This window comes from Artemia franciscana, chromosome 8 (genome assembly GCF_032884065.1).
Source record: "Artemia franciscana chromosome 8, ASM3288406v1, whole genome shotgun sequence".
Lineage (NCBI taxonomy): Eukaryota > Metazoa > Arthropoda > Branchiopoda > Anostraca > Artemiidae > Artemia > Artemia franciscana.
Window position 1 is genome coordinate 24,815,961 of NC_088870.1, and position 17,048 is coordinate 24,833,008.

At 36.7% G+C, this 17,048-nt stretch overlaps 2 protein-coding genes across 3 annotated transcripts in view; both read right to left on the reverse strand.

Annotated features, from left to right (window-relative positions):
- Positions 1 to 1,573: 1,573 nt before the first annotated feature.
- Positions 1,574 to 4,993, reverse strand: LOC136030188 (protein lines-like). Its single transcript, XM_065708939.1, has one exon. It carries the CDS (start codon positions 4,991 to 4,993, stop codon positions 3,119 to 3,121), a length of 1,875 nt encoding a protein of 624 aa, XP_065565011.1. The 3' UTR covers positions 1,574 to 3,118.
- Positions 1,574 to 17,048, reverse strand: part of LOC136030190 (uncharacterized) — a 31,941-nt gene continuing 16,466 nt past the window's right edge. For both annotated transcript variants that reach the window (XM_065708943.1, XM_065708941.1), the window contains exons 4-6: positions 12,533 to 12,748; positions 7,258 to 7,458; positions 1,574 to 5,204 (exon numbers count right to left, since the gene is read on the reverse strand). In XM_065708943.1, coding sequence (XP_065565015.1) covers positions 5,010 to 5,204; positions 7,258 to 7,458; positions 12,533 to 12,748 — 612 coding nt within the window. In that variant the 3' untranslated portion in view covers positions 1,574 to 5,009. The remainder of the gene's footprint in view (positions 5,205 to 7,257; positions 7,459 to 12,532; positions 12,749 to 17,048) is intronic.

The window sequence follows — 17,048 nt, forward strand, 5'->3', positions numbered from 1 at the left end:
CCCCTTGAGATTCCCCCTGTATTGCAGGAATAGTTTTATTTTGCAAAGATAGTGTGTTACTGGCCCTTAAGATGTAGTGGATTCATTGGAACGCAATGCGTTTAAAAAAGTCTAAATTATTTGCTTCGTTTTTTTTTGCCATTTAGCATTATTTACGAGTGCTGTTTGGATTAATTTAATATTTTTCTTAACTAGATATTGATTTTTCTTCTTCTTTTTCTTTTTCAGCAAACACAGGCTTTACAACTTTATTTTTCTTTATTGTTTATTTTCTTTACTATGCTTTTTTATATGTTGTAAGCGGTCAAAAATGTATTTATTTTATAAAACAAGAATACATCAGTGCAGCCAATGCAAAAAGGTGATTTTCCATGTAGTTCAAGCCAGGGGTCTTTAAGTCTCCCGTAGACTAAATTTTCCTTCCAAAAAATTAAATTTATGGGGTAAAATTTATTTGAAAACTGATTTCTAAATAGAAAGTGTAAAACTAGAAATTAAAATACACATTAAATCTAAACAGCATTAAATCAAGATGGGAAAAATAGCACATTGCTTAAAAGATATAGGTAATGTTCATGATTCAATCTAAAATTTGCCAATAATGATTTGCACCAAAGTGAAAGTACTAATTTTCCATAATTAGCTATGGACGTTGAGAGATAAATTGGTTATAGTGCAAATAGTACAAGGTGTCGTCATTTCCACATTTAAAGAACCAAGGACATCCAAATAAAACATTTTTTGGGTCCTGGAACCTATTCTAGTTTTTATTCATGCCTAAAACCGTAATTTTCCCACATTTTTTATTTAGTTGCTTCAAAATTATGAATTTATTAGGTCAGTATTTACATTTACACCAGAGTTGCCAAATTGAACAGTGAAACTAAATGAGTAAAACGAAGTCAGTAAAATCCACGCATTAACATCTGTTGGCTCCCAAAGACAGCTACACTTTTAAAGGAAAGCTACACCTTCTTAAGCTTTTTGGTACATATGGCTTTAGCCTATTTTTTTTTCTAATTTTGCACCCAAGTGGAGATATTTTTCATTAAAAATTGATTCCTAACCATTCCCATTAAAAAAAAAAAATGTAATTATTCTCAACGAATAAAATCCATTATTGTTATTCAAGCCAGGGGACTGTAAGCTTCCTTTATAGGGTTCTGGGCCATGCAATTTTAGCGATCTACCTTTGATTTTGATCCAACGCCCTTTTTAAAGGGTTTCAGGTTATTAACCTGAAACCTATAAATTCTTTTTCGAGATAACATTTTACTATAAAAACTAATCGAAATAATAGTTGCCATTATTGAATCAGCTTCAACTCAATCCATTTTATTTTTAAAGCGCGTTTCTAGTGGTTACTACGGACCGTGGTTCCTTCTTTACTAGGTTGCAGCTACCGTTAAAACCATGATAAATAATTTATATTCTTAGTCACATTTACCAGTTGCTTACTTTACAGAGCTCATCAACTTGACACCTAACCCGCAAAGACCTGGTGCAAGTAAGTAAATTTATTTCTAAGAAGATATGAAATGAAATAAGCTAAAAAGGACATAATAAGACCCACTTAATTAAAGTAGAAGTTTTATTAGAAATAAGGCAAACATACAAATATAACTCAGCAAAGTTTTGATATGAGCACGAGGTTAGTAGTACCATTCAAATAGGTAAATATTATACACAGCATGATATAACCGGGACATACAGATTTTTTTTCCAAGAACGACAGAAAAACAAAGGCTCCGAAAAGAAAATACAATAAAAACAAAAATTTTTACTACGTAGCAAAAGCACAAAAATTAAAGAAACTTGGGTTGCCACAAAAAAAAGAAACGAAAGAGTCAATAAGCTTTCGCAAAAATTGATATAATAAAGCTCAAAGATAACGAATGTAGCATGAACTTCAAGTAAAAACGGCCGTAGAAGGTTTTTTTAAACTGATTTTGGGCATATAAATTAAATTTCTTTCGCTAGATCCTGGACCAAACCAGAATATTAAAAGACTTAAATGTAAATTTCAACTCCCATCCACCCATTCTGAACTATAAAAGTTCACATAAACACATATTCTATGATTTTAATTTATTTCAGCTTCTGATACGACCCTAAAACATCTGATCGTCAATTTTAGTTTCCTATGCAGTATTTAGTATGCATTAACTCAAATGAACGAAGCATTTCATCCAAACGACAAAAACCAAGCTTATTTTTGTTTTAAATACTGATCCAGTTTAATATTTTAGAATCCAAATCATTCTATCCTCTCGTCATAGCGTTATACAAACATATCCATATGCCCGAAATCAAAGGGCAAGGGCATCGCTTCATATTGTCATAATTTTGAAGAAAAGCAAAAAGGAGATTTTAATGGAGAAATAAATTTCTTGAGTGTCAGATATGTCCATTGGTTTAAATACAATAATATATTCGACGGTAGTTGATGCCATAACAAGAGTATATACATATAGTTAAATACACGGTTTTGATTTGAAAACTTTGAATAAAACGATTAATAAAAAAAATCCTTCTTAGAATAGTTTTTATTTACAAAATAGAAAGTGAAAGAAGACAACAAGTGACAAACTTACACGTGTATGGGTGGGGCATTTATCGTATGTTACAGTGTTAAATTGAAGGATTTATATTTCTACATTAGAAAAAAAACCGTTATAAAGCCATATTTGACACCAAAATCTAAAGGCATGTTTTGTAGTTGACTCAGGAATTACTCTGAACTACTTCACTTTTCTAGAAGCCCAAAATTGACTCAGTTACGAGTTAAAACCCTCAAAACAATGAGCTACACAACCGAGTTAATTCCCAGCAACTCCTATTTTGAAGAATTATTCAGAATAAGTAGCTCATTGAGATTGAATACTTCAAGCAATTATAATGTACTGTAAAATGCACCAAAGGATAGTGCCTTTTTCTAGCGCTACAGCATATTCTTTTCTGTCACTGCTGTTTTTGTCTCTTATACAGTTGAACCGGTAATTGTTGATACCCTCTTGAGAGCTGGACACACAATGGAGCAGATGAGGGTTGAGTATACAACGCGCTCAGAGACTACCTTTTTCTCCATTGCAATAGGTCTCTTTAGAAATTCAAAAGATTAAACAGTCTCATTACAGTCAGGATGTACACCTTCATACATGTCTTCACATTTCTGAAGGAGCTTCATAACAGGGTCAATATTATAAGGAAATAAATTTTTAGTAACAAGCCTATTTATGGCCATTCTCAGTCGAATGAAAGTGCCCATTGGTTCATCAAGACGACTAGATGAAGTTACAAATAGATTCCAATTTTTTCTAATAAATTTTAAGACCCGCAACAAATATAGCAAAAAACATGTTTCGTTTGACACAAGCAAATCTAGTAGAAGGTTAGAGTCATTATGTACAATTGAAAAAAGCTGCAAAAGACTAAGAACAGGATTCAAGGATCTTTGAAAATCTGGTTGAGATTTTAAGGCATCTGAAAGGCCTGTAAAAATGTCTAAGCAACAGAGAAGAGATTCAATCAGTTCATCATCTTGGTCAGAGAACATTTTTGCCACCCATTCTGCCACTGGCGTTTCTGGGTGATACTCTAGAACAGCTTTAACCCGTATATCTAAAGTTTTAAATACTTGTTTCATACTTCTCGTAATGACAAGCATATCGGCTTCATCTCCAGCAGATCCAGCATCACTAAATATGGAGCTGTTCTCACTTGAGCTTTCACATCGAGTCTCTTTAACAGTAACAGCAACAGCTTTTAGCACTAGCAAAACTAACTTACGAAATAATACATTTACATCAGAATTACCAGTCACAGATGTGACGCTTTCAACACTCGTCCCACTGAAACATTCTTCGTTTCTAATAACTGGTAGCCGCTCGAGCAACCGTTCACTTTTTACATGTCGTATAACAAAATGTGCCAAATTGCATGGCTCTTCTGGCAAATAGTCTTGCAATGCTAAAGTACTTCCGTAACATAAAACCTCATTTAAAAGATTTAAAATATTTGTCCAGACTGTATCAACAACATTTCTCTGCAACAAAGGCACTAAAGTCTCAAGTCGCATATAGAACGGCTTTGTATCGATTACCGAAAGATTAGCTTTCACTGAGATTATTGATTTCCAAAGGTTTAAAAAGCTAGCAACCACAGAAGCACATTCATTAGTCCTTGCACTACCTGAAGAAATTAAAAAATGAAAATGGGAAACAATTGAATTCCAGTGTTTCCCAAGAACACGAACACATGTTTCTTTCAAGTCTATTTCATCTTGTTCGTCAACAATGTTTACTGGCACGCAGCTAGCAGCTAAATCTCCTTCTTCTTCCAAAGGATGACTATCCTCATTTTGGTTATCAACACAACTTCGTAAAATATCAAACGCATGATTTAAAGTATGCATAGGTACAAAAACACCATTGACACAAGGCTTTATGCAGTCGGTAATGATTTTTTCAATTAGAATAGCTGCAGATGGCTCTGAAGCTAATCGTAACCGAGAATATAAAGCTTGAGCACTAGAATAACTTATGAATTTATCTGTGGAGCTCAAAAGTCTAAATAAGACGCTTGACAAATCTGCTGAATGTCCAAGAGGTAGTAATGTTCTCACTTCAACTAAATTCTGACACATCAATCCCACATTAAACTGTCTCAATAGTTCATTATACAGCAATTCAGCAGTCGAACACAGCATTAAAGCTTGACGTCCCAGTACACCACTTCCCTCATAAAATTTTATTAACACTTTACTTGGGTATATTACGCGCCTTTGTACATCGTCCAAATTATGTCCACACATACATTTTCTTATTAAGCTTTTCTGGACTGACTCAAGATCATGAATATATTCGTCCCAGTTGGGCAATTCGTTGTTCTCGTCGTTCTTAGAACCATTATCTATTGGAGGACTAGGAGAAATCAAATCACTTTCTTCATTAACGGGTGAGCACTTTCTTCGTTTGTGCTCAGGCTCACACATTGTTTTCAACTTTATGCTATTTTACTTTCTTCCAAACTGCTACTTTAGGAATTCGTAGCTCCCAGATTTGAGTTGTTTTTGGGTAAAAGTAGGCCAGTTGATTTTGATTACCAGGGAGTGGAAAACGTTCAAAACTCTTTTCCAAAAGACGATCTATAACTTCAAAAGTAGAATCTCCTTTCTTGTTGCCTTTTCCTCCAATCCAAAGGTCCTAAAACATATTCATTCATCAGAAAAGAAAACTAAATAGAATTTCAGACTAAAATTCTCTTATATTAAGCTAAGTAACACGAAAAAGAATAATTTTTTACATTTTTTTTTTTTACTTTAGGGACCCATTAAATAGTTCTCCCCGCCCCGCAAAAACAGAAGGACACAACTGAACTGCCAAATCCAAATGTGAAGCAGGACAGAACCATTTTCAATAGTTAGGTAAAATTTGAACCTTTTAGTTTCACGAAAAATATCTATGCTTAAATATATTTTCTTGATTATTTTGCATTAACCCCCCTCACTATTTTAAGTTTTTGTTGGAGAAAGATACCCATTTGCAAGCATCAACATACTTCTAGAGCTGTTATTTGTTTTCCATAGCAATTTGTAAACAAAATTAATAGTACTTATATTAAAAGCGACAACAATACAAACAATAATAGACAAACTAAAAAAAAAGGTATCACCAAAGACAACTGTAGATACTTAGACTTTCTGGGGGCTGGGGTGGTGTATACCCATTTGCATAAAAGATGCCCATTTGGACACATCAACCTACTTCTAGAGCTGTTATTCTTTTTCCATAGCAATTTGTAAACAAACTTAATAGTACTTATATTAAAAACGACAACAATACAAACAATAATAGTCAAACTAAAAAAAAGGCATCACCAAAGACAACTGTAGATACTTAGACTTTCTGGGGGTTGGGGTGGTGTATACCCATTTGCATGCTTCAGCCTACTTCTAGAGCTGTTATTCATTTTCCATAGCAATTTGTAAACAAACTTAATAGTACTTACATTAAAAGCGACAGCAATACAAACAATAATAGTCAAACTAAAAAAAAAGGGCATCACCAAAGACAACTGTAGATACTTAGACTTTCTGGGGGTTGGGGTGGCGTATCAAAATGTTTCTGAAGATGGTATTTAAAAACTTTCTAGAATGCTAAAATCCATATCAATTTTAAATATTTCAGAAAAATATAGGTATCTATGATCTTGCCATGAGGTGGAAGACCAGCTACACTTCGTAAAATCTAATGCCTATGTATTTGAATCTGAAGTTTTTTGTTGTTGTTTTTTTTTACATTTTTCGGAAGTTTTCAATTTTTTTAGGGGGTGGGGGGTGATTTTTTCCTCCCAATCAAATGAAGATATGCAATTTTGATCGCCAACTATCCTGGTTAGTAATCCTAGCAAAAAGGAGGTCGTCTCCGAACGGGGTGAGAGGAGATCAAAAGGAAAGATTTAAGGCAAAATGGAACTTCCTGGGAGGGTGAAAAGAGGAAGGCTGTGAATAGATCGGGATAAGGGAGGAGCGTACATAGCTGTGTTTGCCTAAGGTGGTTTGGTGCTGCAGTGTTTTTAGTAGTAGTATGCAATATCTAGCAATAACAGCTAATCATGTCACAAAACCGCCTGAGGCCAAACAGCTCATCACAGGTTCATCCTCCACTCCAATCAACCTAGACTTCACCTTTTACTCCATCCCATTTAATTTCTAATTCCTTTAGATATCTCTTATAAGCTCTTCGTATCCCCTCCGTTCTGCATCTTATTTGTCCCCAGCTAGATTGCCAACATACAACATTTTTGGCAGCCTATCATCTTTCATCTGTAGGATACGACCAAACCATCTTAACTTTTCTGTCAATATAGCCATTGACAGTGGGATCAAAACATATTTTTCGTAAAGCTTTACGTTTGATATACAGTAACATAAAATGTATTACCAAAAACTATCCTTCGACAATTCCCCGAAAAACATCTGATAGACATATCTTGGTCAACTTTTTAAGGCGTTTATCTTTAATTTAAGCATCATTATATCGATAGAAATCTTTTGTATAGTTCTTGTTTTTTTTTTTCTTTGACAAAAAATTAAACACCAGAAAATTACAGTATTTTAATAAAAAGTCAGCACTCGGGTTTACTTAAGCTTGCTGCTCTGATTTAATGCATCCTTGTATAAAGAAAGTACTTCAGCACGAATTAACTCACGCAAGTTTTAAAAATATACACGTAACAAAATAACATAATTCATACTTTTGGTATTTTGCTCCAATTGTTAGTAGAAGCAACTACAAGGAAACCTCCGTCTACGATAAAACCACAAATATGCTCGATTACTGCTTTAGGATTTGGAAGACTCGTCAAAGAATCAGCAATGAGTACACATGCGAATTCTCCCACGTCACTAGGCAGGTTTGATGGATTCTCTAGAATAAACTCCACTCGTTCTCGAATCTAAAAGTGGGGAAAGATTTATACTGAAGGTCACACTTAAAAAAAAGGGGGGATATTCAATCATGAAAATATAAAATATGACTACAACAAGCAACGAAAAAATTAGTTTTTAACAGAAATGTTTATCTGATAATGATACAGTAAAACTAAACAAGTAAAAGACAATTAAAAACGTTGATGCTTACACACTTTACAAAATCATAAAACTAGAGCGTTTTTTTTTCTAGTAATGGGATAATTCCGATTCTATCTCGATTCCGACTTGAAGATTACGTGTCAGGTTTTAAGTAGTAATATTATCAGAGCAAGTTGATATTAGACATGTTCCTAATGCAACACTTGACTATCATCCATATGCTGTTTCCAAATTCAAGCTTAAAACTAAAAACAGAAGAACATTCACTGCTCCCACCGTCTACTAGTAATACTACCTAGATCAGTCAAGCTAGCCAACTGATCAGTGTTTTCGTTACCCAACGTTACATTTTCCTCTTCACTAATTCCTAGTCTTAGTGACTTAGTCTTCTTATTAACATTAATTTTCAAACTTATTCTAGTACCATGAACTCGTAAAGTCTAAAAGTTCATTCATTTTGCTCTCACTTTCATCTTGGATGCTTAAATCGTCAACATAATCTATGTCCAGGAGAGTTTTTACTCCCCATTTGATTCTGTGGTCTCTCATAGCCTTCCCTGTGCTCCTTAAGACATAGTCCATCAAAATTATCCATATAAAGGGGGATAGAACACAATCTTACTTAACTCCTGATTTAACACAAAACCAGCTGCTAACCTCATTTCCTACTTTGACCGCAGCAGTATTATTATCGTGCATAGCACTAACTACTTTAATGTATTTGTTCGGTATATCATACAAGTATATGACCTTTGCTAAAGCTCTTCTATCAACAGAATCGAACACATGCTTATAACCTATAAAACTGAGGACCAAAAGTCTTTGACAACTAAGGCACTTCTCGATTATTAGCCTAAGAGTAAAAATTTGGTCGACACATCCTCTACCTTTTCTAAAACCACACTGTTCTTCTCTTAAAATGTTGTCTACTGCAACTCTCAGTAAAAAAGTATCTTATTACTAAGTAATTTGCTACCTACAGGGACCAGACTGATGCCTGGATAATTACCACACTCACTCTTATCATCTTTCTTATACAGTGGTTTAAAGAAGGTTTTTCTTAAAACCGTTAGGTACTTTCCCCTTTTGAAAAATAATATTCATAGTCTTCAGTAACTAATTTCTAACCTCAGAGCCACCATATTTGAGAAACTCATTTACCACACTATCAGCACCTGGAGCCTTATCATTTTTTAATCCATTTAGTACTGTCGCTATGCCGTCTTCATGACCTCCACTTCACACCTCCTTAGTTCATATTTCAATGATATTCTCCACTTCCTTTACATTCCTTTTGTTTTCATACGATCTATCGCTCAGAGGTCTCGTACAAATCCCTTCTCCTCTCTATTAAACATAAAGCTTTTTCACTAATATTCCTAGCTACAGTCTCAACTTTCTTTCCTAAGACACCATCAGCAACTTCACAAATTGATTTTCTAAAATTATTGCAACCATCTTCCATATTATAGAATTTTAAACTCTCAAGTTTAGTATTTGACTGTTCCTCGAATGTTTCTCTCAAATTCTCATCCTGGAGTCTACCAACATCATAACTTCCCGGGAGGTAGTTACCCTTACGAAATTTCAGCTTTAAATTAACCCTACCCACTACTAGATGGTGATCTTTACTTTTAGCATCAATAAAAGCACTCCTATATATCCTAGTATCTTGTATTGATCCTGCCAGTCTTTGGTTTACTATAACATAATCAATAAGGTTTGCTGTCTTACCATCACGTGAATACCATGTCAACTTATGGGTAATTTTATCACCAAATATCGTATTGCTTATAACTAGATTGTTATACCTACAAAATTGCAAAAGTGTGAAGTCATTACAATTTTCTTTTCCTAAACAAAATTTACCTAGGCTAGGATACCGTCTATCCCTATTTCTACCGACCTGGGCGCTAAAATCTCTTAGTAAAAACACCATATTTCTACCAGGGACCCTGTCTATTTGCACCTGTAACTATAAGTAAAATTCATTTGAGTCACTACCCTCTCCGTCAGTCGGTTCAACAGGGGGATATACTACTATAACTGATACCCTAAACTTTTTAGTCATGAAATGAACAATTAATATTCTATTATTAATACCTTCCCAGCCTAAACAAGACTTAGCAGCTTCCTTATTCATCATGAGCCCTACTCCCTGTAGATGTACCCCATCCTTCCTACTTGAGTAAACAAATTCTATATCAGCTAATTTCATGCTTCCTACCCCTTGGATATGAGTTTCTGAAACTCCTAATAAGTCCTAATAAGTCTGAATTCGTCAGTCAAAATGTCATTACGATAGTAATTCTTTAACGTCGTAACATTCCAAGTTCTAATTTTCATGTTCTTTAAACCATTGAAATTATTTTGGCCTCAGGAAAAGCAATGATCCCGAATATCAGCGCAGGACAGGGATCAACATATCTTCTGAAGTCTAAACTAAAGCGCTTAAGCCGGCTTAGAACCGGACAGCAAGAAACTCCTGGGACCTCCAGGATGAATAGAGGCTTTATGCAATCCTGGACCAATCTTGGTAACAACATGGTTTTCAGCGCTTGGCGATGCTCATCTATCAATAAGAGTCGAAATCCTGCACAGGCAGTCCCAAGCCTATTACCTCCGATTCATTATATGTTCATGCCTACAAATTGGCACTTGTGATTGGCACAAAGCCACTTGTGACGAGGTCAGAACCTAAACTTAGACTCGATTCTAGAATTATCGATTTCATCGTCCAAGCACATCAAGAAGCACCGATCTCGCCAAAGCAATATAAATCCCTCCAACTCCCCCAAAAGATCGGATCCAGTCCGGTAATGTCAATCACGTATCTAGATTTTGTGCTTATTCTTCCCATCAAGTTTCATCCCGATCACTCCACTCTAAGCGTTTTACAAGATTTCTGGCTTCCAAGATTTCCGTTTCCCCCCTCCACCCCCCTATGTCCCCGGATCCAATCCGAATTGAAAATGGAGTATCTGAGACATGAGATCTTTCTATATATCAAGCTTCATTAAGATTTGATCACCCATTCGTAAGATAAACATACCCAGATTCTCAAGATTTCCACTCCCTACACCCCCCCCCCCCCAGATGGTCGAATCAGCGAAACGACTGTTATTAAGTCAATTTGTACAGGTCCCTGACATGCCCTACCAATTGTCATCGTCCTAGCACGTCCAGAAGCACCGAACTCACCAAAGCACTGGAAATCCCCCCAACTCCCCCAAAGAGAGCAGATCCAGTCCTATTACGCAGATCACGTATCTAAGTCTTGTGTTTATTCTTCCTACAAAGTTTCATCCCGATCTCTCCACTCCAACCGCTTTCCAAGATTTCCAGTTTCCCCCTCCAATGTCACCGGAACCAGTCAATATTTAAAGTAAGAGCTCTGACTTACGTGGTTATTCTAAATATAAATTTCATCAAGGTCCGATCACCCGTTCGTAAGTTCAAATACCTCATTTTTTCTAATTTTTCCCAACAAACCGAAATACTCCCCCCCAACTCCCCTAAAGAGAGCGGATCCGTTCGGGTTATGTCAATCACGAATCTAGACTTTGTGCTTATCCTTCCCACCATGTTTCATCCTGATCTCTCCACTCTAAGCGTTTTCCAAGATTTCCGGTTTCCCCTCCAACTCTCCCCAATGTCATCGGATCCGGTCGGGATTTAAAATAAGAGCTCTGAGACAAAAGACCCTTCTAAATATCAAATTCAGATCCGATCACCCGTTTGTAAGTTAAAAATACTTAAAATTTTCTAATCTTTCCGGATTAACCGTCCCTCCACCCCCCTCCCAGATGGTCGAATCGGGAAATTTACTATTTCTATTTTAATCTAGTCTGGTCCCTGATACTCTTGCCAACCTTCATTGTCCTAGCTTCATTGTACTGCTTTAACCTGCCTAAATCTTAAGTCTCAGAGGGAACTATATCATAATTTTAGACAGATCAGAGATAAAAATTTGTATATCTCCCTCCCAAAGTCAAAATTCTAGGTCTATTTGTCCTCCCCAAACATTCCCTGAATATTTCAAACTGACAACCCCCTCCCCACAAGTTATTCCCGAGATGGTGCAGATACGACGTTATGATACCCTGGGTATGCTTACTGTCTTTTGATTTACCTCGCTACTTCACCGTGAATAGATTCTGAGTACACAGGGGCTCGTAGTGCAAAAACTTTCCGGCGAATCGAAAACGACATTATTTTATCCCCATCCCTCCCCCTACACAAAGTTTAAAATCCTTTTCCCCAAGCACTCTCTGAAAGTTTCAAATTGACCCCCCCCCCCAAGACACTACAGATACTGTATTTTAAAACTCGGGTGCAGACAACAGCTTTTGGCGTGCTCAGGAATGCGGGTAAAGAATCACGCATAGGCGCCAAATAAACGTTCCCTAAGAGTTCTAAGACGATCAGACAGCCAAGACCAAACATACCCACCTGTTCTACCAAAACCCATCTGTGAAAATCGATTAATTTACATAATTTAGGGCAATTGCACGTGGAGTTCCGGGTCATGTCGAGCCCAAAGGCATACTTAACAGAACTTGACAATCCTGAACAATATGGTTATCTAAGAATTTGATACAGATGCCACTGGAGTAACCGGGGTGCCCACAGTCACATTTGACATTGGAAAAGGGTCAAGGTGTCATCTAATCCTTTTCGGCTCTTAAAAAGGGGACTATAATTTTAGATTTCAAATCGAAATGAGCCCCCTCCCAAGTTTCCACGACCACCCTTCCATATGAAGTAGAAAAAAAGTAAAGATGCGAGACACTGCTCTTTACTAAGACAACACTAATACATTGACTCTGAAAACATCCACCTTTTTTAATTTCAATGACTAACATAGCCGACATATATACAACACCGTTTAACTCACAGCTATAAAAAAGGAAACAAAATTAAACTTAAGCAACTCACAATATCAGAGGGGATGCTGGCAATCTTTGTTTCAGTAGATTCTCCTTCAGCGGGTAGACTATAAACAATCTTTCCAACAGATTTCAAGTGAGCGGCTGCAACAAACAAATAGGGTCTTTCTTCAACACCTATAACATGCCGGAAGTACTTTGCAAGTTCAAAGCAACCGCTGCCAACAGACGAATATATCTCAAGAGCTCGGTTAGGTAACAGGGGCTAAAAAATAAATTCCAAATGATAACTAGCAGGTTAATAAAGACAGAAATGAACATGATGTACTCGCATAAAGCGGATAGAGAAAAAACAAGAGCTAAGAGCTCATATGGCACTTGTGACAAGGCCGGAAGAGCTCAGTCAGTCTCGGATCCAGTCCGTTTACGTCAATCATGTGTCTAGGACATTTGCCTATTCTACCCACCAAGTTTCATCCCGATCTCTCCACTCAAAGCGTTTTCCAGGATTTCTGGTTTCCGCCTCTAACTCCCTCCAATGTCAACAGATCTGGTCGAAATTTGAAATAAGACCTCTGAGACATGAGTTCCTTCTAAACATCAAATTTCATTAAGATCCGGTCACCCGTTCTCAAGTTAATAAACCTCATTTTTCGGAATTTTTTCAAATTAACACTCGCCAGCTCCCCCAAAGAGAACAGATCTGTTCCAATTATGTCAATCACGTATCTATAACTTGTGCTTGTTCTTCCCATCAAGTTTCATCCCAATCTCTCCGCTTTAAGCGTTTTCCGAGATTTCCGATTCTCCCCCTTCCCAATGACACTGGATTCAGTCAGGATTTAAAATAAGAGATCTGAGTTACGAGGTTCTTCTAAATATGGAATTTTATTAAGATCCAATCACTCCTTCGTAAGTTAAAAATACCTCATTTTTTTCTAATTTTTCAAAATTAACCCTCCCCCCCAACTCCCCCAAAGAGAGCGGATACGTTTCGGTTATGTCAATCACGTATCTAGGATTGTTCTTATTTTTCCCACCAAGTTTCATCCCGATCCCTCCACTCTAAGCGTTTTCCAAGATTTTAGGCCCCCCTCAAATCCCCCCAAAGTCACCGTATCCTGTCGGGATGTAAAATAAGAGCTCTAAGGCACGTTAGCCTTCCAAGCATCAAATTTCATGAGGATGCGATCACCCGTTCGTAAGTTAAAAATACCTCATTTTTTCTAATTTTTCCGATTTAACCGTCCCTCTACTCCCCCCAGATGGTCGAACCGGGGAAACGACAATTTCTAATTTAATCTGGTCTGGTTTGTGATACGCCTGTCAAATTTCATCGTCCTAGCTTACCTGGAAGTGCCTAAACTAGCAAAATCTGGACAGAGAGACAGACAGACCGACCGAATTTGCGATCGCTATATGTCACTTGGTAGATACCAAGTGCCATAGAAACCCGCAAAAGTTCTGAAGACCCTCAAACCTTTGATTAAATTGCCCGGCTGGCTACGTAAGCGTCCACCTAGTATTCAGGCTTCAGAGAAAAATTGCTTGCCTTTTGAGTAAGGAGCAATACTAAAACTTGAAATGAACAGAAACTATTCCTAATATGAGAGAGGTTGCACTTCCTTGGTTCTCGCTCCTTACGCTAAAGCCTTAAAGTTCTTTACCTTTAGTTGAAAAAACTCGTTTGTTTTTATATTAAATTTCTGTCCCGGTTTCAAAATCATTCTAGTACATACCTTTCATCCCACAGAAAGATCTTTCCTGGAAAATTCCCCTTAAATATTTTCGTATAGTTCCCAATATTAACTACTGTTTATTAACAATGTGGAAATTGCGTAATTTACAGCCCTTTCCACAGGAACTATGGGGGGGGGGGTTCATGTTGGACCTTTCAGCTATATTCAATCAAATGGCAACTAATTTTGATCGGATTTCTTTGCAGAGACAAGGGCCAGGAGAGGACGGCTAGTTGCCCAGCGATATTTTTGGTCACTTAAAAAGGACACTAGAAGTTTTGATTTCCGCTCAAATGAGCCCTCTTTCATTCTTCTAGGGCCGCTGGTGCAATATGACACAATCAAACACGCATCTATGATATTTCTTCTGGCAAACGATACAGAATTACAAATTTTGCAGATAGTAGTTTGAAACCTCTCAGTAGGATTCTGTGATATGCTTAATCTGAAGGTGCAATTTTGATTAAGATCACTTGAATTTGGGTGGGGACTTCTTTGACTTTTTCCGTTTTCGAAAATCAGGCAAATTTTATCAGGCTCGTAGCTTTTGATGAGCAACATTAAATGAATGAAACGAAATGATTTTATTTTTAGATTCAGTGAAACGAAATAAATTTTATTTTTGGATTCAGCATATAAAGCCAATTCTTTTGATGTCACACTTATAAATTTGTTTTTTAGAGTTTTGGTTAGTATTGGACCGAGTCACTCCTTACTTACAATTCGCTACCAATAACTATTTGAAATACAATCTCATTATACTTATTTATTCTCAATTTGTATTACTCAGATAATTTGTCTTAAAATGCATTTAAACAATTTTCAGACAACATCTGAACTCGAGTGCTTCTAAAACTGAAACTATAATAAATCTACTTTGACTAGAATGAAATAAAGGTAGCAGTCTTATCCATAGGACAGGCTTGAGAAAATATAATGGAATACTAGAGATCTGACAATAAACTTCGCTAACGGGAGGGGGTAGCTGACTAAGCGTAATTAGAGATGTTGTTTTTCCATTGGCCATACCGTATAGATGGTGTGGCAGTGAAAACTTGAGAGGGGCGGCTCATTCGGCAGTAAATTGGAAGTTCTAGTGTCCTTTTGATGGTCAAAGTGATTGTAGAGCAAGGAGTCCCCACGCCTTGCCGTTTTTAACTTTTGACATAACCGTACCCCCTCCCTCCTGGCCTCCGATATATAAGTTTATATACCCGTTTCAGTCTCCAGTCCCGATTACGAAGTGCCCGGATTGTGCAAATAGCCAATTCTTCAAAGTTATATTTTAGTTGAAAAGGTTGGCATCTTGTACATTATTAAAACTGAATATTATGAGGAACTTGAACATACTTGACATGAGGATTCAATTGAGCAGTGACCCTTCAAGCTAACAACACCCTATGTGTTCCTGGGCACCCCAGCATCTACAACTTGAGATACAATAAATACTGTCCAGCCCAAATCGTCGCTGACAATCAGCAACGCTGACGTTCCAGTACTTGTTTTTTTTTACAGGGATAGACAGCCTAAACTTACGGCTGCTGGGATTGAACCCTAGATCCCGTATTACCAAGCAGAGATCAATCCATTGCGCTACCACAAGGGTTATTTCTCCAATAACATCAGATCAAAACTTCGAGAGAGCCATTTTATTCGCAATAGTTACAAGTTCCAACAAATATGCTTCAAGGTGTCACATAGTTCCCATAGCTTAAACCGCAAATGCCCTAAATTATACAAATTGCCCATTTTTCAGAGAGGGTTTGTCCGGTGAAGGTAGGCATATCACACCTTTTTAAAGAGGACTCAAAAGAAAATTCTACCTGGGAGTATAGATAACCTCCATTGGCGTCAAAGCTTAGGAGGCGACCAAAAGGAGCTAGACAAAAAAGCTATTTTTCTGTCATCAAAGGCTTGACTACAAAATTAGGTCTCTGGTGGTAGTTTGGACAAAAAGGCATAAATGTAAGAGCTAATTAAACAGGGCAGCAAGCAACAACCCAAACCAAATAACGGACTCAAGGATATTTTCAACGAGGCAAGACCAAATGGAGTTATTTGACTTGCAAAATCACAATGAATTTGTACTCAAAAGGTTAAGTGGAAGAAATACGTTTTTGGATGTCCAATTGGCTCTAATTTTATAGAACTTTTATCCTGAACCAATGGAAATTTTTTTTAAAGAGTGAAAGCAAGGAAAAAATAATTTTTTGTCCAGCTGACTTAAAAATTACAGGTTGTCTACCCTGGGCCAGGAGGACTTTAAGGAGTATCCTTATGTCAAAAGGGATTCAGTTCTAAAACAAGGACAAACAATCTTGAAATTGGTTCTCTTCTGTATTAAAAAAGAGAAATTTTTTCTACTAAAAGTAAGAAGCAACATTAAAACTTGTCACGAACAGAAATTATTCCGTACATGAGGGGAGCTGCGCCTTCCTCGACCTTCGCTCTATACACTCAAGTCTAAAAATTCTTAAGAAAGATTCTCATTCAAATTACATGGCCCTTGCGTTTCATAAATCGTTCTTAAAGAACTGTGACAAAAAGTCAAACTTTAGCGTATAGAGTGAGGGCTCTATACGCTAAAAAAAAAAAGCCGTTACCTTTGTTCTGGAAGAAAATACAAAAATTCCATATTTTTGTTGATAGGAACTTGAAACATCTACAGTAGTTCTCTGATGTGCTAAATATGATGGTATGACTTTCATAGGATAACATGCATTTTTGGGTATTTCTCCCCATTTTCGAAAGTCACTTAAATTTTTCAGGCTCATAACTTCTAATAGGTAAAACTAAACTTACTTAATTTTATATATTTGTATAAGT